A 23,025-nucleotide genomic window follows, 5' to 3' on the forward strand; every position below is an offset into this window, starting at 1 on the left:
TTGAGGTTTTTTTTTTTTTGGTTGGGGGGGCTTAATTGTTTTATGTTCAGCCCACTTAAATTTGTAAAAATAGGCTTAATTTCTTCAAGTTTTACCAACACAAATCAATTGTGAAACCCAGCATTTTTTTTACAGAGTATTATTGGCAAAACTGTTTATTCTAAGTTACATTACAGCTTTTCTGTTCATTACAAAAAGGAATTCACTTACTTACTCATTTATTAATTAGTTAGTAATAAGTAGGGCCAGAGAGAATCTGCGGACATTTCTTACTATTTGTGTGCAGAATTTTGTAAAAATCCTGCAGATTTATGCTGAATGATTTTGGGTGTATCATAACTAAAAACGTAAGATATTAAATAAAAATAAATAAATTTAAACTTATTTGATGTTTACAATGCAAATCCAATTAGATGCATTTAATTAGTAAACAAAGCAAGTCTCTCATATAAAATATTAACTAAAAGGTAGAAACTATCACTTTACAAACTGTATTGTAAATAAACCATATGAACATTTTTATATTAGTCAATGATACTACTGAAACTAAAAAATGTAATAAATATAAAAGTTTACACACATTTACACAACAAAAATAGACTTGATTGGATACAAATCTGTGGATTTCCGTGCACGCAGATTTTGTGTGGGCCTTTAAATAAAGTCAAATTACATTCATGTCACCGGTAAGAGTTTGTATGTATATATTATAACATATAGTTTATATGTTTTAATGTCATTTAAATAAAATATTTGACCTCGAACTGCTTTGGTTATTTTATTGTATATATTTGTTTGTGTAGTGATCTAAGATTATTAAGAAATTAAGTACATATACTTTGAAAACTCTGAAAATTGATCTAATGGCTTATTTACATTAAATTCGTTGAAATTAAGCTAATAATAAAGCAAATAGTTGACATTAAATGAACTAAACTCACCATGAAAACTGCAAAAGCTTTAATAAAACTTACAGCTGAAACCAGAATTATTAGCCCCCTTTGAAATTGTTTCTTTTTTAATTATTTCCCAAATAATTTTAACAGAGCAAGGAAATTTTCACAGTATGTCTGATCATACTTTTCTTCTGGAGAAAGTCTTATTTGTGTTATTTCAGATAGAATAAAAGTTTACTTTTTTTTAAAAAAAACAATTTAAGGTCAAAATTATTAGTCCCTTTAAGCTATTATTTTTTTTCTACAGAACAAACCACTGTTACAAAATAAACTTGCCTAATTACCCGAACCTGTATAGTTAACTTAATTAACATAGTTAAGCCTTTAAAATGTCACTTTAAGCTGTATAGAAGTGTCTTGAAAAATATATAGTCCAATATTACTTACTGCCATCATGGCAAATACAAAATAAATCAGTTATCAGACATTAGTTATTAAAACTGTGTTAAAATAAATCTTTCCGTTAACAGAAATTGGGGGAAAAGTAAAAAGGGGGTTTAATAATTCTGACTTCAACTGTAGGTGATGTTAATTTCTTAGTTAATGCATAAAAACATCTTAAAAATCAGTCTGATTATGTTGTTATCATTTTATTAAATAGGCTTATAAATAAAAATTCAGTTGGATTTTTTAAAAACTATCAATAGGAATAACTGCCATAAAGCTGCATTTGTGACTGTAGATGAGATTGTTGAAAAGTGTTATTGTACAACTGTATAACCTTTTTGCAATGTAATTAAAGAGTTATTCCTTTTTTAAATGCTTCACTTCAAGTCTACCAACACTTGTGTCAGCTGTCTGACTCAACAAAACAGGATCAGACACTTGCTCAAACCATTTTTGTGACTGTTTCAGTAATTGTCTGCCTTTGGTGTGAAAAAACATTAATCATTCATTTACAAATTCCAGATTACAAGCAACCTCTTACTCAAATTAAAATTTTCAAATCAGCAAGGGCAGGAATTTGGGTGTTCATTTTAATTTGAAGGATGGCAACGTTTCCACATTATGACTTTAATTGCATCATTCTCGAATCAAAAATGCTGCCCTGAAGGAGCAGTTTTGTAACGTTTTGCTTTAGCCTCATTATGCCCAGTTGTAAACAAGACTTACATCAGCTCAAAAAAAAAAAAAAAAACTACAGTTTCTAGTCAGAGAGTATTTATTAAAGAGAAAGAATTTTTCAAAAACAGACATTTCTTAAAAAATGAATTTCTGGTTCTATTAAAATAGTTAATAAAGTCAGTGAAAAGCCACAACAACCTAAAAACAGATATATATATAACCCAATCAGAAGATGATTAAATCCTAATTTAAGGCCTTGTTCTCAGAAAGCTGAAGTCATCATTAATGACCTCCATAGGAGTTCTTGTTTTATACACAAAGCCATAAATTAAGAGTGTAACCAATGAATACGTTAATCAAGAATTTGATGTTGTACAAACAGGGTCCATTATGGGAGTCTGTCATGATTTGGACCCTTACATTTCCAGCAGATCCTCCTTTATGGCATGAGCTAAAACACTTAACGCTCAAGATTAAGTTGTTAAATCTGTATGATTTTAAGGACAGATTGCAAAGACCAACTCCAAACTCAGCAGCTGAAAGCAGTCCATGTGAAAAACACTCGAGTCCATCTTCCGGAAAACAGCACACAAAGTCAATCAGTCCGCAAACGAAGAGATAAAGTGCTTGTGTATTCGCTCAATTCTTGTGCCCAGAAAACCCCAAAATGAGTTTGTTTTAGAGCAATCAATGTCAACATATAAGAGGCTGTTGATGGTCTTTTTCGTCAGGACCCTGTGTGTGAAAGATTACCATCCAAACATATACTCCATTGCTTTCGATACAAAACTTTCATCCTTTTTTGGTGTCTGTTGATCTGACACAACCTATAAATGAAAACAAACACAAACAAAAAGCTAAGCGCTTCATAAATGATGCTGCTAAAATCCTTTGAGCACATTTCAGTTTCATCCAGTAACTAGTCAGTCAACTAAGAATTATTATGACAATTTTGCAATATGACATAAAAGCTACTATTAATTCTAAAGCTCATATATAAGTGCCCCTAGGGGTGGGTGGACATTAACTTATTTCATGTTCAAATGTGAAAACTAAAATTAATAAAACAATATTAAACGCCCATTATGTGAAAATTAAATCAGACAAAATATTTTTTTTATTAGATATTATTTATATTTTATTATATATACACTACCGGTCAATGTTTGGGTCAGTAAGACTTTTAAATGCTTTAAAAGTAGCTTTTCCTGCTCACCAAGTCTGCATTTTCTTCATCAAAAACAAAGTTCAATTGTACAATTGTGATAAAATTGCACTATAAAATGACTCTTTAAAAGTAGTTTATACAATTTAATATTTTTTTTCAAGGATTTTTAATGAATTTTCAGCTTCATTACTCCAGTATTCAGAGTCATATGATCCTTCAGAAATAACTCTAATATTAATTATTATTATTAATGGTAATGGTATTAAAAGCAATAATGTCTGGGGTAATAATTTCATTTGAAACTACATATGGTTAAGGCCCAGTGTCTGTGCCTGTTTTGTTTTTGTTTCTTTCTCTCTCTAGCTGTCATTCCTAAGGCCTGCCCAGATTTAGCTCCCCATTAGTTGAGCTAGATGTCAATCATCGTTAATACTTCATTGACATCATCATCAATGCCCAATCAGAAGGTGAATTTCCCATTTAAAAGGAAACCAGCATGGAAAGATAGCTTGCTTTTGCTTGCTCTTCTTTTTGTGTGTTTTGCTGGGCTGTTTGACAGTTTATTGTATCATGCGTGTTCTGTTATCATTTGCGCTGGAATCTACCATACAATTGTTTTTTCTAATTATGTTTTCATTCTGATCGCCAGATCCACAATATCAATGGGAATTCGAGAACAGGGTAGATGTCACGTGACCCACATGCTGCTACGCGAAAGTTCTACGAATGTATTATACACACTAGATTAGAAGTGTGCGCCACTCATTGTAAGTTTTGTTATGCATTTTGGTTAGCAGAATAGTTTAGATAGGGTGTGAAAACGCTGAAGACTTTTTTTTTTTCTTTCTTTTCTTAGATAATTTAGAGATTGTGGGTTTTCAGTTAGAGTTTTGTTTTGTTATATTATTTTCTTTGGTGCCGCTTTCCTTTTCCCCTTTATTACAACCATTTATTTTATTTTGTTTTCTTTATTTTTAAACTTTTTTTGTTATCATTTACTCACCTTGTAAAATAAATACTATTATTGAGGCATAATTGGTTGTTTGTTTGCTCTATTGCCACCACCATTCTCAAAAATGTCATAAAATTTTAAATGTTGCTGTAACCCTAGCGTTTCCATGTTAAATAACCATAACACATACAATAAGTAATAAATAAATACTTAATAAATATTTAACAATTATTTCTATATTTAATGAATGCCACCTTGATGAACCAAATCATTTTATTTAAATTAATAAAATTAATAATAAAAAATAAAGAAAAGAAAATAATACTGACCCCAAACTTGACCGGTAGTGTACTATTTTTTTTCTTCGTTTTGTCAAAACAAATTATGTACAAATTTACTCACTGAATCATTTACTCAAAAATGGCTGATTCATTTAGAAACAAATATGTCTTTATGAATTTGCAAATGAATTAAGAAACAAAACAATTTTTTGTGTACAAAAGTTCTGCTCGACCTTTGGAACATCACTGTTGGAGGAAAAATTACTTAAAAAACAAAACAAAACATTATCACATTTGTGATCTCAAAACCTTTGTCAGTTATAACTCATTTCATTTCTTCTACTCTACCATTGTGTTTATAACAGTGTGAGGGAGGTTACCAGTCCACTTTACCTGGTAGTCACTGCTGGATGCTTTGTAAGCAGCACTGAGGGGTCTCATGACGGATCGAGGAGTTGATAGAGGGTGACTCGGGGTGCATGGAGCCTTCACCGGTGGTGTGAACACAGAACTGGAAGTGCTGCCCTTGTCCAAGCTCTCCATTACACTCTGACAAATAAAACAAGCAAGCAATTTAACATTACCACCATTACAAAGAGGAGCATTTGCATCTGCAATGCTAGTCTTTCCAAAGGGAATTACCTTATCGATACATGGTTTGACGCCAATCATTATGGCTTCTCCGAATATCTTTCCATCTTTACTGAGAGCCTTTCTCGCCTGCAGTTTTGACTGATATTGAACATGCATCCAATTGCCCGTATTAGACATCTTGGAATGAAAAAAAATATACATTTATGGACCATAAATCATAAATAAACCAGAATGCAATGATGCAACCTGACCTGTACTTACTACATGTTTTAATATGTTTCCATACTGTGCAAACTGTAAAAGGATGTATGAAGCAGATGCTGGAGGGAACCTGTGGACAAAGAAGTAAAAATGTTATTCATATGTAAACGTGGATGCCATAAAAAAAACATCTTAACTGTGATGAGATTAATGACTTAATGTAATGCAAGAAATAAAGTACAAAAAATACAACAGATAACCAACAAAAAGTAAAATGTAAAAAAAAAAAAAAAGAAAAAAGTAAAACATACACACCCAAACACTGTGATCCAGGTGTCATCGAGCTGGTCTTCAGAGGACAGAGCATCTCCTTGTGTGAAGAACGGATCTACTTGAGCTGGTGAAAGGGTTGTTTTCCTCTGCTGACTCACGGGACTAAAAAAGTTGGAAACTATAGAACAAAATAGCATTAGGCATCTATTTTTAGACAGTGAACAATTAATACGTTTTTTTAAATTAAATAACAGAGCTGTAGCAAATCGCTTCTCTCATCGATATTCTCTCTAGAATCAATTCTGAGGCTGAGCTTAGTTTTTAACAGCAGATGGCGTTCTAGGCTATAATTTTTAACTGTTCACTCATAAGAAAGATCAATTGCGTGTTCAGCAAAGTCGTGCCTTTATGTCACGAGATTAAATGTAAACAACTCATTGAAAACTCGTTTTTCACTAAAACCAGGGGTGTCAAAATCAGTTCCTGGAGGGCTGCAGCCCTGCAAAGTTTATTTCCAACCCTGCTCCAACACACTCACCCGTAGGTTTTAAACAAGCCTAAAGGACTCAGTTAGATCAGGTGTGTTTAATTAGGGTTGGAACTAAACTGTACAGAGCAGCAACCCTCCAGGAACCGACTTTGACACCTGTGGCTTAAACCTTTCCTAACTTGATTAATGTTTATTTTAAGTTCAAGTAGTAGATGTAAAGAATTGCATAAAAGTAGAGCACACCTGTTTGTAAAGCATACAGCAAAATCTGATGTTAAAAACTCAGAATCGATTGAAGACAGAACAGCGAGGCATTTTGAAAATCTCAGAATTGATTTCTTGTGAGATTTTTCACCACAGCTCTACTAAATAAGCATATTTACCTGTTCCTGGTGTACCCTGTAGACCAGACAATGGTGTGTGAACTCCAGCAAATGGCTGTGAAAACAAATTCTTATAAGACAATGAAACCATCTGAAATGCTCGAATATAGACATGTCCACAATTTAATATTTTTGTCGAATACAGCAAGTTTAAGAAAAAAACATGTGCTACAGTGGCCTAAAATCTAAATCTTGATTAATTTAACATTTTAACTCGATTCCGATTAATGATATATATATATATATATATATATATATATATATATATATATATATATATATATATATATATATATATATATATTATTAATACATTATTATTGTGTTATTATTATTTTATTTATTTTATGTTTTTGCCCTCATAGTTGGCAAGTTACATATAGCGATAGGTTTTGTGACAAGTTTTGTAAAGTAACGTGTAGCTGTAACAGTTGAGATGTGTAGAGGAGCATATGTATGCGAAGCCTGCGCCAGACCATACCCGTGCACCTGGCAGAAGCATAATATCATAATAACATAACAAATATACATCATAATATAATAAGAATAAATCTGCCTTAACAGTATGTGGTTATGTGACTCCTTACGTTGTAGGAAAAGTCATTCAAAAAATTGACCTAGAATGTTAGCATAGTGTTGTACACTAGAATTATCAGTAATAGTGTAATTATCAGCAATAAAATAACATGTTTTCTTGCAAAATAAGCATTCATTAAAGGGACAGCCTGCACAAACAGAAAAATTCTCACACTCAAGTGGTTTTAAATTTTTGTTGCATTTTTTTCTTCAGTTGAACTCAAAGCAAGATATTCTGAAGAATGCTGGAAAAAGCAGCCACTGACAGCCATAGTCAGAACAAAAAATATTATGGAATTCAATGGCTTTTTTGCCAACCTTCTTCAGTATATCCTCCTTTGTGTTCAACAGAAGAAACTCAAACAGGTATGGAACCTGTGGAAATGATTAATGGATGGTGTAATTAATTTTTGGGTAAACTATCATTTTTTTTTTTTAATTCATAAGTCAAAAACAAAAACTAAATACATGGTACATAACACTATGCTTGCAATAATACTTTATGTTTACCGCACTTAAGTATTTATTTTTGTTCTTCATCCACGACTGCATAATTACACAAACCAAAATAATAGTAATAACTAAAGTTTTCATATTTGTTAGCACTTCTCACTTGTTTGCGAGCAGCAAGTGGTGACATTCCCACAGCAGAGCCATTGAGGTCATCATAGATGCTTCTGACTGGAGGGGCTCCGCTCTTATCTTTAGGTGTTGGGACTACAGGCTGTGGAGGAGACCCACCTGATGGAAAAAAAGAACATTAAATCTGTAAGAAAGCAACTTTGCTTATAAGTATAAAAATAACCATAATTAAGGTATCAACAAAGCACTGTAACCAATAACAAGCATTGTTATATGCATTTACCAGCAAGAAGAGGAGACCTGATTTCTGCTCCACCTGTCAAACCAAAAGACCTGGGCTGGGGAGTGACAGGAGCAGGCAGGTCTCCCATTAGAAACCCCGGTAAAAACTGAGCCCCAGGCTTAGGAGAGGTTGGAGAGCCGAGCGTCATTGGTTCAATACCTGTTATGAGACATTTGAAAGGTTTACAGTGTTTAATGCTTTTTAAAATTAAAGCCTATAACATTCCTGGAGTTCTAGTTTCTAGTTTTCTAGTTTCTAGTTTTAGACAGTCTAGTTTTGTGGATTTTTTTGTTCTTCCAAAACCTTTTCAGGCCTGGAAAATATTTAAACATAAAATGTACAAATTCCATGACTTTTCCATGACTGTATGAACCCTGTTTATATTCACACATTCGCTCATTTTTGAACAGTGACACTTTGACATGCTACTTTAAATATTTGGTCATTAGCATTATTTAATTTTGCACTTTGATAGTCATAAGCTGCTTATATGATTACCCTATTAAGAATTTGCAAAGTATACTTCTGAAATTAAGTTATATTAAAAATATATATATAAATTATCAAAGTCTGTGTGCAAATATAAAACCAAACTGACTTTTATCTCATTTAGTGATTTACTTTTTTTCTGTTTTACAAAAACTAATTTGAAGAATTTTGGAAGGCGGTAGCCAAACACAATACACATCCATAAAGAAGAAAAAAGTAGTCCCTCAAAATATCTGGCTTTGCATTCAACACAACATGGTATATACAGAGATTGAAATTCAAAACCTTTTAAGACCTTTTTAAGACTCTTTGCATACCTCATTACCACTTCATGTTTCAACGAGTAACATTGCTAACATTTTAATTTGCAATATATTTACTGACTATAAATACTGATTGCAAGAAACTAATCCTTAACTGTATTTATAAACTAGATAAAAATATTAATCTAGCCTTTACAGCAGCAGGAATAAGTGTTTATCAGGTTTACTGCAGTAAACAAAGCAGCGTGATGTCAAATTTAGCAGGATTTGTTTGATTTCATAAACTACACAGCATCCCAATATTCCAAGATTAGACTCGGGCAAGCTTTAGCATACTGATACAAAAGTGAATTCCTTGTAAAATAGCAAAAGACTTGTTAATGCTTTAAAAGAGTCTTAAATTTATCTAAATATATTTATCATTTTTTATATTTTTTTAAAAACCCCGCGGACACCATGAACAAAGAAAGTTGAACAAGAAAACTAAATAAATGACAATTTTTCTCTTTGCGTGAACTCTCCCTTTAACGATAACACCAATTTGATATGGACAACGAAGCACATAAAAACAGACCCTATTTGGCAGGCACTTGATTTGGCTGTCACGTCACAGCAAATAAAAACACCCACATACAGAAATAGTTTAATAAAGTTATTAAGGGGAATAAAACACGCGTCTTTCTGCAGTGTGCTGACATTAGCTAAGCCACGGGGACGCCCGTTTCCACAAATTCATCGACATACAAACACTTCAAAACCTACAAACTCAAAAATTGTGAAAAGCACGAATACTTACAACTCTGTATCTCCATACTGGATGACTAACAGGCAGTAAACGAACAGAAGATTAGATCTGCTTTACCGAATACCGGAGAGTGCAGAATTTTTTGAACCAGACGGAAGTTGCGCGTGCTCTAATGACACCAGCGAGAGGCACTTCCGGGCGCCTCTGTCGCGCCTCTACAGGGAAGGATGTCAAACGAATTTTTATTTATCCCCAGTAACAAGATTGCGTCTACATTTGGTAATCCTAAATCAAATTGTGTCTTCTGTAACTCAAGCATCAAATCGATAATTTTATTTTTTTATCAAATGGCCACATGTTAAAGGGTTTTGTCTGATTTATCCGTCTTTTTACATCAAAATGTAAATTCAACATTAATTTTTTCCATATGTGATTTAGTTACTTTTCTCATAACAAACATAACAGAATTTATAGGCAATTTTATTATTTATTTACTGGGTAAATATTATACTCACAAATTTGCATTTTCTTCATCATTACCTAATTTGCAGAATTTTCTTTGTGACTTTAATTGTTTAACTACAACTACAACAAAATGTTTACAGCAAAAACAGTGTAAGAACTGTGAAAACTTCAAAAGACTTTGTAAATATTATTAATATTGATAGTTTTGCCTCTCAGTGGCACAGTAGGTAGTGTTGTCGCCTCCCAGCAAGAAGGTCGCTGGTTCGAACCTCGGCTCAGTTGGTGTTTCTGTGTAGAGTTTGCATGTTCTCCCTGCCTTCGTGTGGGTTTCCTCCGGGTACTCCGGTTTTCCCCACAGTCCAAAGACATGTGGTACAGGTGAATTGGGTAGGCTAAATTGTCCGCAGTGTATGAGTGTGTGTGGATGTTTCCAATGGCTTGCGGCTGGAAGGGCATCCGCTGCGTAAAAACTTGCTGGATAAGTTGGCGGTTCATTCCGTCGTGGCGACCCCGGATTAATAAAGGGACTAAGCCGACAAGAAAATGAATTAATGAGTTTTGCCTCTGTACCCTGTTATTTATTATCTTATTTTAGCATATTTTAGATATTCTTATATCATTTTTCTTGTTTATATTGTACTTGATGTCATCCATTGTTATGGTATATCTAATATTAAATAGCTGTACAAGGAAGGTAGATCTCAAATTTGTATACTTGCATGCGTTAGTAGAATGTTCTTACACAAACTAATCTGCAGGTGGCACTGTTGTTTCACAAGGTTGCATTGTTGTCCTGGATCCTCTGGAGTAGTAAAATATTGACATCCTCCTCCTCTTGCTGAAATATTCAGTCTCCATTATTAAAAAGTAAAACAATACGTTTATGGTTTTATATAGCCTACAGTGCATTTCTTGCATATGACTGAATACAATAATTTGATAGCTGATGTTGATGTTTTTTAGGTTCGTTCGTTCATTCATTCATTCATTCATTCATTCATTCATTCATTCATTCATTCATTCATTATTCATTCATTTTCCTTTGGCTTAGTCCCTTCATTTATCAGGGGTTGCCACAGCAGAATGAACCGCAAACTTATCCAGCATATGTTTTACACAGCGGATGCCCTTCCTGCTGCACTCAGAAATAAAGGTACTTTATGTGAGCTGTCACTGGGGTGGTACTTTTTCAAAGCGTACACATTTGTATTTAAATGGTCCATATTGGTACCTCAAAGGTATATATTAGTACCAAAAAAATGTAGGCACTAAATGTACCCTTGAGGTATTAACATGGATCGTTTAGGTAAAGATTTGTAACTTTTGAAAAGGTACCATCCCAGTGACAGCTCACATACCTTTATTTCCGAGAGTGTGGGAAACATCCATATACTCATTCACACATACACTAACCCACATAGCAAAATTTCTCTGGCCCAGCTCTGGCCCACAAAATCAGGTTTTGCTTGGCCCACATGCTGCGGTGAATTACTGTACATGACTGGACCAAGTTTGGCTTCCATACAAGGGCCAAACATGGACCATATCTGGGCCAAGTCTCAGCCAAGTTAATAACTCATAAATGGGCCTGAACTGGGCCAGATATGTTGGTGCGTCACAATTGCAATTAAATTCATAAACCCATGAAGCATTGCGCTTTAGGCACACTATGGGTGTGCTTTTTTCTCAAAGTGACCTGATTGGTAGAATCTTTTTCTTTACTCAAAAATTATTTTAATGTATTTTAAATGTGGGTGAAGACAGGCCAAACTTATGTGGGCCACATATCAATTTTTAACAACATTTTTTACATATGGTCTAAATCTTGTGTGTCACGTTAAAGATGGTGCCACCTCTGCCAAACCTGGGCCATGTTTGGCCCACATGCTGTATGCCAGTGCAAAATGAATGCCTGCTGTGTCAGCTTTAGGCCAAATCTGGGCCAGAGTTCTTTGCTACCTGGTGATGTCTAATTTACTTTATTCAATTCACATGCCTTTGGACTGTGGGGGAAACCCACATAAACACGAGGAGAACATACAAACTCCACACACTGAAATGCCAACTGACCCAGCCGGGACTTGAATCAGCGACCTTCTTGTTGTAAGACGATAACTTTATAAATGAACAAAATGTTATTTTTTTAAAAAAATAAGGTTGGGGTGGGGGGTGATGGTGGGGGATGGATATGGGTGAATTGTATCCTTATAAAGATGAAATTAAAATTAATTCAATGATTTTCTTTTTTTTTTCAATGATTTATTTTTGTCTCTGCTTACAGCTTATATTGCATCACAAAATCAATTCAATTTAATGCTTATTATGATTATGGTCATAATAATAAACTTTAGCCTATTATTCAGTGAATGTGGAGAACTGCTAGATTGTAATGTGTGCACGTTATTGTCGTCAAAAAATAAAATGAAAGCATTGCTAAGAATTCATTAGTGCTTGGTGATTTATATCACCAGAAGCCGTGTCTATCTACAACAAAGAGACAGAGAGTTTCCTGTAAAATGACTGAGCTCATATCCCCTGGAGCAACACTGAAAATATGACGCCAGTCATCTGCATCCAAACACAGAGAGAAACGCCAGCTCTGTCTAAACCCATTAAGCAAATTGCCACATTTGATAAATGCATTTGTCTCTTTATTTTGATTTATTTAAACACGCTGACACCCAGAGGGCTCCTTTCCCTTAATAAATCTCGAAATGTTGGGTGAAGCTTCAGAACTGCATCATATTTGTAAAGTTAAACGTTCATATTCTCAACCCCATTCAAAGGTTAACTCGTGTAATAAAGCATTCCTGTTGCTGAACTTCATTTTGCTTAAATCTGTTCAGTACGCACAATGCCTTTCATTCATTTTGACAAGGTGCATCCTCTTCAGAAGTTCCGAATGATGTGCCCCGCTAAATTCTTCCCTGAGTAACAGTCTATTATAAAGGAGTGTGATAAAGCTGAGGTGTAGATGAAGCTGTCTGATAGCAAGAATGCAAACAGCTCGCTCTCTGTGGACTTGCATCGTGCAGCAGAAGCCTTGCCTTTATTACTGTGCAGTATCTCATGTCATGCTCTTGGACTGTCACACCATAATGAGCACTTTTTGACCTCGGTATACTGTGTAGCTGCTTGCTGTGCAACTTTACAAAGCTGAACAAGAGTGATGAGTTCAAGAGAGAAGAGAATTAGGGGAGACGGGGGATGATAGTAATACTTTTTGTTTGAAGGTCTGTAACTTGTATGGTCAAAATTCCAGCAAAGATGGTTTAAAAAAAAAAAGTGTTGGGGAAAGTTACTTTTGAAAGTAATGCATTAGAATTTTGAGTTACTCCCCCAAAAAGTTACAAGTTGTGCTATTTATTTAGTTGTTATGGTATATATTCAATGCAATCTCACGACAATTCGTAACTTTTTGATTTAGTGGCTAATTCATATTAATTTGTACGATCTAATTCGTACAATTAAGTAGAATTTGCTCATCACCCAATGACTGTTGGTGTTGGGTGCCATGCCTCCTTTTTAAAATCATACATTTTCGTACGACTGAACTCGTACAAATAAGCCACTAAACTGACAAAACCTAAAATACTTACATTTCCTCATGAGATCAGGCTGTATCACATTACTTTTCATTCATTTTTGCAACACCTAACCTAAACCGTCATTTATCTTAAAAAAACAAAAACAAAAAAAAACAAAGAAATGTATGATTTGGGACTTCTGAACACATCCTGATCCGAGAGCTACAGTTGAAGTCAGAATTATTAAAAAATATTGACAGAAATAAACAGGGTGGCTAATAATTCAGAGGGGGGGGGGGGGGGTCTAATAATTCTGACTTCAACTGTACATGCCATAAATACAGATTATTGAGCAATTTGAATTTGTATACAGTTTAAAGCAATGTGTTTGCTACTTTAGTACTTTGTCTTATTGTTTAAGTAAAATCACTGTCCATTGAGTCAATGCCCTTTTTCTTCTCTTGAATGTGTTCAAAATAATGAACACATTCTCTCATTAAGTATATGATTCCACCAGCCTGATCTCATGAGGAAAATGTACGTTTTGTCAGTATAGTAGCTAATTCATAGAAATTTGTACGATTTACTAAACGAAAATAGTTACGATTAAACAATTAAAGTGATTTAATTTTATTAGATTTGATTTTTAAAAGGAGGCATGGCACCCAGCCCCACCCCTAAATTGTACAAATTAGATATTAGAAATTCATACAAGTTAGCCACTTTGTTACGATTTGCTCTGAGCTTGTGTTGGATTTCACTTGACTACATTAATCTTAATTCATTCATTCATTCATTCATTCATTCATTCATTCATTCATTCATTCATTCGTTCATTCATTTTCCTTTTGGCTTAGTCCCTTTATTAATCAGAGGTCGCCACAGCGAAATGAACCGCCAGCTTATCTAGAATATGTTGTACACAGCGGATGCCCTTTCAGCCGCAACCCAAGACTGGGAAACACCCATACACTCTTGCATTCACATACATACCCCACGCCCAATTTAGCTTATTTAATTCACCTATAGCACATGTGTTTAGACTGGGGGGGAAACCGGAGCACCCAGAGAAAACCCACACAAACACGTGGAGAACATGCAAACCCTAAATCAACAATTATTACTTAATTAGTTACTTTATTCGTCAGTCAGAAAAAGAAACATTATAACTTGCCTTACTTGTAATGTGTAGCCTACCCTCAACACTGGAAATAATATCGGCGCCAATTGTGTAGTGGTTAGTGCGTCGACACATGCATGAGTTCAATTCCGCCCGGCGGTCCTGCCGATCCTTCCCCTCTCTCTGCTTTCCTGTCAATACTCTCTACTGTCCTATCAAGTAAAGGTAAAAAACCTTTAAAAAATTATTATATAAAAAAAAACAACGGAAATTACAAATTTTGATATAGCCCAATCAGAACATTAGTTCTCCTATTGCAAGGCAGAACTCCTTGCATGGTCAAACAAAAGAACAAAAAATTGTGAAAAAGTTTTTTTTTTTATTCTCTTAGTTCAAAACACTTCTAATCTTGAGCTTATTGCTTTTTTAAAAGACAAATAAGGTATACAAAGTATTTATGAGTTATGGGGCTAAAATGCAACATTTTAAGTAATGTTTAGTCGAGATATCTTGATTGTTCAGTATGTTGAGTGTGATTGTTCAGTCTAGATCAACTTTCAGAAATTGTAGCCACATTTTTCTATTAATTACAAAACACTTTACCTTGTGCTACACAATGACAGAATATGTGAATTAATACCAAATATAAAAAGTTTTGTTCTCACAGCTCTAATATAAATTTGAGTTGTAACACTAGCTGGCGAATAGGTGTAAAATTCAGTGAAATAATATTGACTCTTTCTGGTTAATGCAAGAACTTAATTGAATAAAAACTGACAAAAATGTAATCAATTCACTGCCTAGGCATGCTACAAAGAAAGAGAAATGTACCAAAATTAAGAGAAAAAAAGCTGACTCATCATAAGGGGTTGGTTATGGTACATTTTTTATAAACATTTGAAGAGTTCAGATGAAAAAACTAAAGCAAGTGCCATCTGAAATCTCCATAGAAAAAAAAAATTCTCAACCTTCTATGTTTATGTTGAGAAAAATTTCAGATGACATTTAGAGGTTTTTGCATCTAAACTCATTTGAAGCCATAACATAGCTAATTCTTTTAGCTTATGGGTTTAATGTTTGCATGAGTGCCCAGCATCAAATCAAACTAGATAAATTCCCTCTTCAGATTAAGCAAGTCAAAAATATCTGTATCAGCTATTTTGCAAAAACATGTCCACATTATCCTGATAAAATGATTCTTAAATACTTTCTTATTTAATGGTTAAACTCACAATCTTACTTGTAGACACATTAAACTTCTCCTGTGAGCTCCAGTGCAGTTTATGACTGGTCAAATGGCCAGTGGACAACTAACCCCATGTTACAACACTTCCCAATTTCTCCTGTAGGTATTATACTTGTAAAACAGGAGTCATTAATTGCTTAAAAACAATCAAATATGGCCAGGAATTCCTGTGCAGATGGTATTGCAGACAAAATGGCTATTTTTTACAATGGTCTTGTACTGTGTGTGGTATAGGAAGCTAAACACTGAAGTCTTTTGTGCACTTTTTAAGCCAGATGAGTACAATTTTGCTTAACAGCTTTTACTAGCTGACCTCCATTACCCTCACCCCACTAAACCTCACTCCCATCTGGGTCATTGCACCAATTTAAGACCTCCGGTTCTACTTGACCAACTCAGAAAGATTTGAACTGGTGTTACCAGCAAGGGAAGCGTGTGCACTAACAAGGACACTTGCAGTCCCTGGCATCAGATGCTAGTCTATCTTTTGAAGCCTGAGTGTCAAGTACATATATCCTATTATCTTTACAGGGAGGACACGTGTAGCTTATTTACAAGTCAGAAGTGATCCCATTAAATGTCCAGTTTAACTTCTGACAATGACGCTAACAATGAACAGATGTCAAGGTCACTTTGCTGATCCTTATAAAGACAGCAGAGTGAAATACAGCACCTGAATGTGCTGAAGAGTTCACGGAGACACTGCTGATGGCGAGTTATTTGAGACTCATGTTTTTTTTACAAAGGTTGCCAAGTGCAAACCACCGATGAGAGGAATGTGCTTTTCTGTGTTTAATGGTTGTACTTTCAAATGCTATGGTCCCTTAAGAAACATTTTTTATGAATTCATATTTTGCTTTAAATCTATACATGTGCAGAGACAGTGAAAAGGTTTGTTATGTTCTTAATTGAGCTTTTTTAATTTAATGGGCTGATCCACCCTTTACACTTATGTTGACCTAGTCACCTTAGGGGCTCGATTTTAACGATCTAGTCGCAAAGTCTAAAGCGAATGGCTCAAAAGCATTAAGGGTGTGTCTGAATAAAGTTTTGCTATTTTAAGGATGAAAAATACGCTCTGCGCCCTGGCACATGGCCTAACGGGGTTGTGCTTATTCTCTTGGACACAGGTGCAACTAACACACTCTGCGCTGGACTTTAGACCAGCTTTCAGTTGGTCAATAGCACAGTCTATTTCAGTTTTTCAATGCACCAACAATGTGCCTTAACACACCTCTATTTTACACCAGCAAGCCCATAAGTCCACAAAGTGGTGCAAATGGATTTTCTATTTAAATAATGTGATGCAAAACAGGAAAATTACCATTGCGCTGGTCTGAAAATAGCAACAAATCATGCCAAAAATGTCTTGCACCTTATTGTGCTGGGTGTATTATAGGGCCCTAGATCTTTGTTCATCTTCTGTATACAAATCAAAAAGCTTTCTGACACTCCATAAACAGTCATCAGGCATTCAAAATCGATATGGAACCACTAAAACATTGTCAAAAAAAACTCACATGACTTTCAATTGAATCACTTGAAGCTCCAATAAGCTGGATGTCTAACAATAGTTCAAAAACAAACCAGCCATCAAAAACAGATTACACAGATTTCACATGTGTAGTCATTTATTCCTCTCTAATCTATGACATCTAGTTTGTAAACATTTTCTATTAGGATTTTCACTGACAGTCCAAATTTATGGCGTACTCACATTAGGTACAATTGCCTTAAACCTAACCGAAGTGCCCTTGTCCCCACCGCCCTCTCCCTCGATGGCCTGCACTCACATTGCATCTTATGTCAGAATAAAAACAGGTTACATGTTGTGCTCAAACAATCCATAACTTACTGTCTTAATCCAAGAAGAGAAAAGAACTGTATTGATCTAGAGTTTGAATGACCCAGGACTAACCACCTTTTTGTTGACCACCAAATGAAAATCCTGCTATTGGGGGCAATTTTGCACCATCATTGTTTTAAAACAGACTTCAAACAGACAGACAGATAGTAGACAGAATATAAGAGACAGACAGGGAAGCAGACTAATAGATAGACACACCCTTGGCTAATTCTTAGAACGCACCTCTTCTGTTCTGGAGAGCGTCAAATACGTCCCAGGAGGTACCTTTTTGCAGTTTTTGTTTTCACAATTCTACCAGAGGCCACTGTGTATGCTTTTTGAGATCTCAATTTTTTCTCGCGAGTGCCGTTTAAACCTGCTTTTGTCGCTTAAATCCACCAGAGGCCAATGTTAACTGACTGATTGACCCACCCTCCTCCTTCCCTAAACCCAACTAATAGTGTTTTAAAAAGCACAGATTGACCCGCTTACCCCCTTTCCTAAACCCAACCGCAGATTTTTAAAAAGCAATCCAGCAAAAGAAAAGCCCTCAGCTGATTTTTTACCACATTTTTAGATATGCCACATTCTCACCCTGTTATTTACTTGTTCTTTTTATTTTTTGCCTTCTGTTTTTGTTTTACCTGAACCATTCTTCACCGGACTCAAACCTTGTCATCGTGGTTAACTCCTCTCTGCGTCTCAAGTCCACTGACTTACATAGCGAGCTACTGGAAAAACTGGTAATATTGGAAAAGCTGTCCATATGGAGATAAGTAGTTGGCTGGTAAGCACGAAAAAAAAAAAAAAAAAACAGCGTCTTACCACCTTTTAAAGACAAAATGAAACCACTCTGGCTCCATTATTTGTGATTTCCAGAAATATGTACAGGGCTACGTTTTCAGAATGAGCTTATGTTGCATATACATTCAGTCCCTTTAATTGTCATAAGCCTTGTAGTTTGCAGGTAAAACTATAAACCCAGTGAGCAGACTTTACTCCAGTGGTTTTCCTAGGTACAAACACAAACATATGTCAAACCACAGTATATTTTCCTCAGAAAAAGACAATTGCTCACTTTTTAATGCTGGCCAACCTTTCATTATTCTGGACGCAGCTGTGGTGATAGGCACTTTGTAATTATGTGGTTGTAGGAGGCTTGTGATGAAGGGACACCGCAGGGTCGTCCTTCTGCATGAAGCATTTAAACATGTATTATTCAGCAGGCTGGCACAGAACATTTCCAGGACCCTGACAGAGCTGAGCTGCACAGTTTTACCTTGCACAAACCTCTCATTTACTGCAGGAAAAAAAAAAAACATTTAAAATTGAGAGGAGACAAATATTGAATGCTGCTTACTATAAGAAACAGTAGGTTAAATATACAGATATTGCTTTAGGTTCTGCATGGTCAATAACAGCTTGCTTCTGATGTAATAAGGATATACTGTAATGACTGTTTGCATTTTCTTTGTGGAGTCTGAAAGCATGCATTAGACTGTGGTGGAGATTTAAAAAAAATATTTCCACTGACAAGCTTTTTCCATTCATGGAAATTAAGTATTTAAGAGGGAGCTTTTGGAGAGAGCTAGGAGTTTAGTTGCAAGGTTATTGGAGAACGTCAGAATTTTTTTTTTTTTTCACAAAAAAAATAAATAAATAAATACATTTATATATATATATATATATATATATATATATATATATATATATATATATATATATATATATATATATATATATATATAAATTTATTTATTTATTTTGTGAAAAAAAAAATATATATATATATATAAAATCTTTTTTTTTTTTTTGCTTTCAACACATGGTTTAAAAGTTCAAAAAATCCAGATGAAATGCTCAGGGACGATGCAATCTTTATGATTTCAAGAAAGGTCCTGAGCCAAATCTCCCCTTAAAATATTTTATTCATGTGTATTATTTATGGAAGCCTGAATCCACCATGGAATAAAGAATATATGCTTTTTATAGCACAGTTCAGACTTTTTCCCTTGCAATTTTAGGTCGCATCTATATTATGATCAGTTATCACAATAACACAAAGAATTACATCAACTGTAAACGTATTTTACAGTTGTTCTCAGTGGCTTTGGTGCATTTTTCACAACACTATTTACATTTGCACAACAGTTAATGCATTTCTCAAAACAACTAGTACAAACTGCAAAACCTAGTTGATAACCTGCAAAAGCGTGTCACTTGCTCAAAATGGATTGCTCATTCCTCAAAAGCAAGTATTGATGTCAATGAAACTGTCAGTGTCATCAAGATGAAAAGTCCTGACACCATTGTTTAAGAACAAGATGCAAATGCAATGCAAAAAAAATGTCAGATTTTGGCGACACTTCCTGAAAATGCTCAAGACAGCACTAGATATTATTAGATACTATTCAGATTTTGAACACTAGTTCAACATTTTTGTATATAATGACTGAAGTAATGAAATGAGGACTATTAGTTTTAAATGAAACAACTATTCAGCATTTACAAGTTAAGTTAATTTTGACTGACATGACATAAGCAAATGATAATGTTATAAATAGCAGAGAGTTGTATGAAAGCAATTGCATGTCCAAAACCATTTGCAATTTGTTGGAAGGAATGAGAAACTGCTACTATGATGTGCACAAATGACTAATTGTTTTGAGAAATGCATTAACTGTTGTGCAAATGTAAATAGTGTTGTAAGAAATGCACCGAAGCGACTGAGAAAAACTGAAATTATAAACAACATACACTAGTATAATATTCATTCATTTATTTTCCTTCGGCTTGGTCCCTTTATTCATCAGAGCTTGAGATCTTGTTTCATGTTTTACACAGCGGATGCCCTTCCAGCTGCAATCCAATACTGAAAAAATAGTAGATTATATAAATAGTATAATATATAAATAGCATATAGGCATACAGCCATAAAGTCTAAGCCACTGAAATATTTCAGATAATAATTTTCTATTGTAAAGTATTTTATAAAAACTTTATAATTTTATAGATTTTTTATGATGTTAATGATAAGAGAACAAGACTTTTTTTTTTTTGGTCTGGACTAAACAAACCAAGAGATCTGAACTGTGTACATACATCCTTAAATGTAAATTACCTGTGTACTTAGAGATAGGGATAGTTATAGTTGGAATTATACCATAATAATATGTATAATAGTTATATATATATATAGGTAACAGACCTCTGTGAAGTTGGCACCCCATAAAAACAAATAATCCCTAAAACAAAGCCATTCGTTTGTGCTACGTTTGTGCTAATTTGTGCCACAAAAACAGACGTTTGTGCTGGTTTGGGGTCTGAGATATTAAGCAGTATTTTTTTTAACCGTGTGATGCCACTTTCCAACCCATGTTGCGCAAATGACTTCAAATCAGCACAGGTTGTTTGTTCTCGATTTGTGCTGTTAAAACAAACACAGTATCATTCATTCATTCATTCATTCATTCATTCATTCATTTTCTTGTCGGCATGGTCCCTTTATTAATCCGGGGTTGCCAAAGCGGAATGAACTGCCAACTCATCAAACAAGTTTTTACGCAGCGTATGCCATTCCAGCCGCAACCCATGTCTGGGAAACATCCATACAAACATTCACACACTACGGACAATTTAGCCTACCCAATTCACCTGTACCACATGTCTTTGGACTGTGGGGGAAACCGGAGCACCCGGAGAAAACCCACGCAAACACAGGGAGAACATGCAAACTCCACACAAAAACGCCAACTGAGCCGAGGCTCGAACCGGCAACCCAGCGACCTTCTTGCTGTGAGGCAACAGCACTACCTACTGCGCCAATGCTTTGCCACACGGTATCTGTTTTCCTCATTTAGATATAAGCAAAAAATTTCGGAAGCTGTGGCGTCACTCTCCACCCCATTTCCTCTAAACCGTACAAAACTGGAGTCATTCATTTGTCCCTAATTTGTGCTGGTTTGTGCCGTTAAAATAAATACTTTATCTGTTTTCGTTGAGGTATGAAACAGTCTCTTAAAAGTCACGTCTTGCTTTTAGTTTTGAGATTAGGCACGTTTTGCACTCACACATAAGCATACCGCTCCAAAGCCCATGTGAACCACGCTCAGGCAGACTTCTTCCAACTGAGCCAGGGCCGGCCAAGTTGACCGTGTCTGCACCCGATTTAGAGCACTCACACTTCACAAATGATCTGGGAAACGGGCCTGGGCAAATTTCGGATAGAGTAGTGCGAGTAGGCCCTTAAGCAAATCTGTAGAGCAAGTTCAACAACTAACATCTTTGGTAATTGCATGAAATAACTTTGTTTTTGTTTAAGTACACAGAAGATTATCCTGTTGGCATAAAGGTATATTTACTTCGCTCCTACCTTACTAGACCCTGGACAGGAGGACCCATCTAGTTCAAGTGCTGTAATCAGCCTTCATCAATCAGTCAGTTTTGCAAAAACAGCCTAAATAGTCAAATATCTCTTGATAATTGTGGGAATTTAATTCTGCACTTTAATGCACTGATGAGCTTGAGAAGTCAAGAGGCTCCACTCGGGAGAAAGCGAATCAGTAAAGCTTCTTTCTCAAATGTTCCAGGTTATGAAGAAGGGCAGCCGGGCCCTAGAGATGAGTGCACTTCACTAAAGAAGGTCAAAGCTATGACATTTCATACAAGAGTAATCTTTGAAAAAGCAGTTCTTGACGTAACATTAGGCATTTAAATTAGAGGTACATGGGAGAATCATCTTTTTTAACACTAGGAAAACCCTGCAAGGATTGAGAAATGTAGAACTTAGGTCACCTACAGCTTTCATGGTAAACCATTTGGCATTTGATTTTAGTGTTATAACCTATAACATGTTTCCCAATTTTTTCGTTATTATGTTCTCGCTCTATTTAGATTATTCCAATTTTCTGGTCGGAATATCTTTGTTTGTGTTTTTTCTGTAGTAAATATTGTTGCATTTTTATCCTCTTTCTTCCATTTCCTTCCTCCATGTGACAGAACGACTGTCCATATAAATTAATACAAGAGCAAAAATTATACATTTCTGCTGAGAAGATCAGTCGAATTGCCCTGGTGGCAATTGCCCTGGTGGATTTGAATACTCTATCTTGTAACCACCATATTTTGGTTCAATGAAGGTCCTAGAGTTCACTTTCATTTTACTGCACTGCTTGTGTTGTTAAATGCCATCTTTCACCACTCACTCTTCTCCTACCAGCTCCTCCCAAGGCAAAAACATCCACTACAGCTGTGGTTCCAGAACTCGTCCACATATCAATGTTAAAACCATGAGGAAAATCTCTTTCTTCACTAATTTTAATGTGTTTCTGAGCTTTGCTAAGCAAACATCAGTTGTGCTCGTCAAGGATCCACTACTGACAAATCCCTAGCTCTGATAGAAGTTTTATTTACGTAGGAAATTAAAACGTACTGCAGTGTTTTGTTGAACTATGTTAGTCTGATGTAATTGGTCTGTTGTTATTACTGAAATGTGAGTAATCCATACAAAATGTGAGGATG

The 23,025-nt window shown here is 35.0% G+C and overlaps 1 protein-coding gene across 8 annotated transcripts in view; it reads right to left on the reverse strand.

Moving 5' to 3' along the window:
- Positions 1–23,025, reverse strand: part of nup35 (nucleoporin 35) — a 232,768-nt gene that overhangs the window by 76,935 nt on the left and 132,808 nt on the right. For 5 of the 8 annotated variants that reach the window (XR_015498750.2, XR_015498747.2, XR_015498749.2 and 2 more), the window contains exons 1-8: positions 9,353–9,478; positions 7,805–7,963; positions 7,553–7,680; positions 6,364–6,418; positions 5,533–5,668; positions 5,278–5,347; positions 5,065–5,193; positions 4,816–4,971 (exon numbers count right to left, since the gene is read on the reverse strand). Coding sequence is in view for 4 of the 8 variants with exons in the window: in XM_087266020.2 (XP_087122146.1) it covers positions 4,816–4,971; positions 5,065–5,193; positions 5,278–5,347; positions 5,533–5,668; positions 6,364–6,418; positions 7,553–7,680; positions 7,805–7,963; positions 9,353–9,368 (849 nt within the window). In the remaining 4 variants the exon portion in view is untranslated. 8 annotated transcript variants of the gene reach the window in all.

This window comes from Danio rerio, chromosome 9 (assembly GCF_052040795.2).
Source record: "Danio rerio strain M-AB ecotype USA chromosome 9, GRCz13ab, whole genome shotgun sequence".
NCBI classification, from domain to species: domain Eukaryota; kingdom Metazoa; phylum Chordata; class Actinopteri; order Cypriniformes; family Danionidae; genus Danio; species Danio rerio.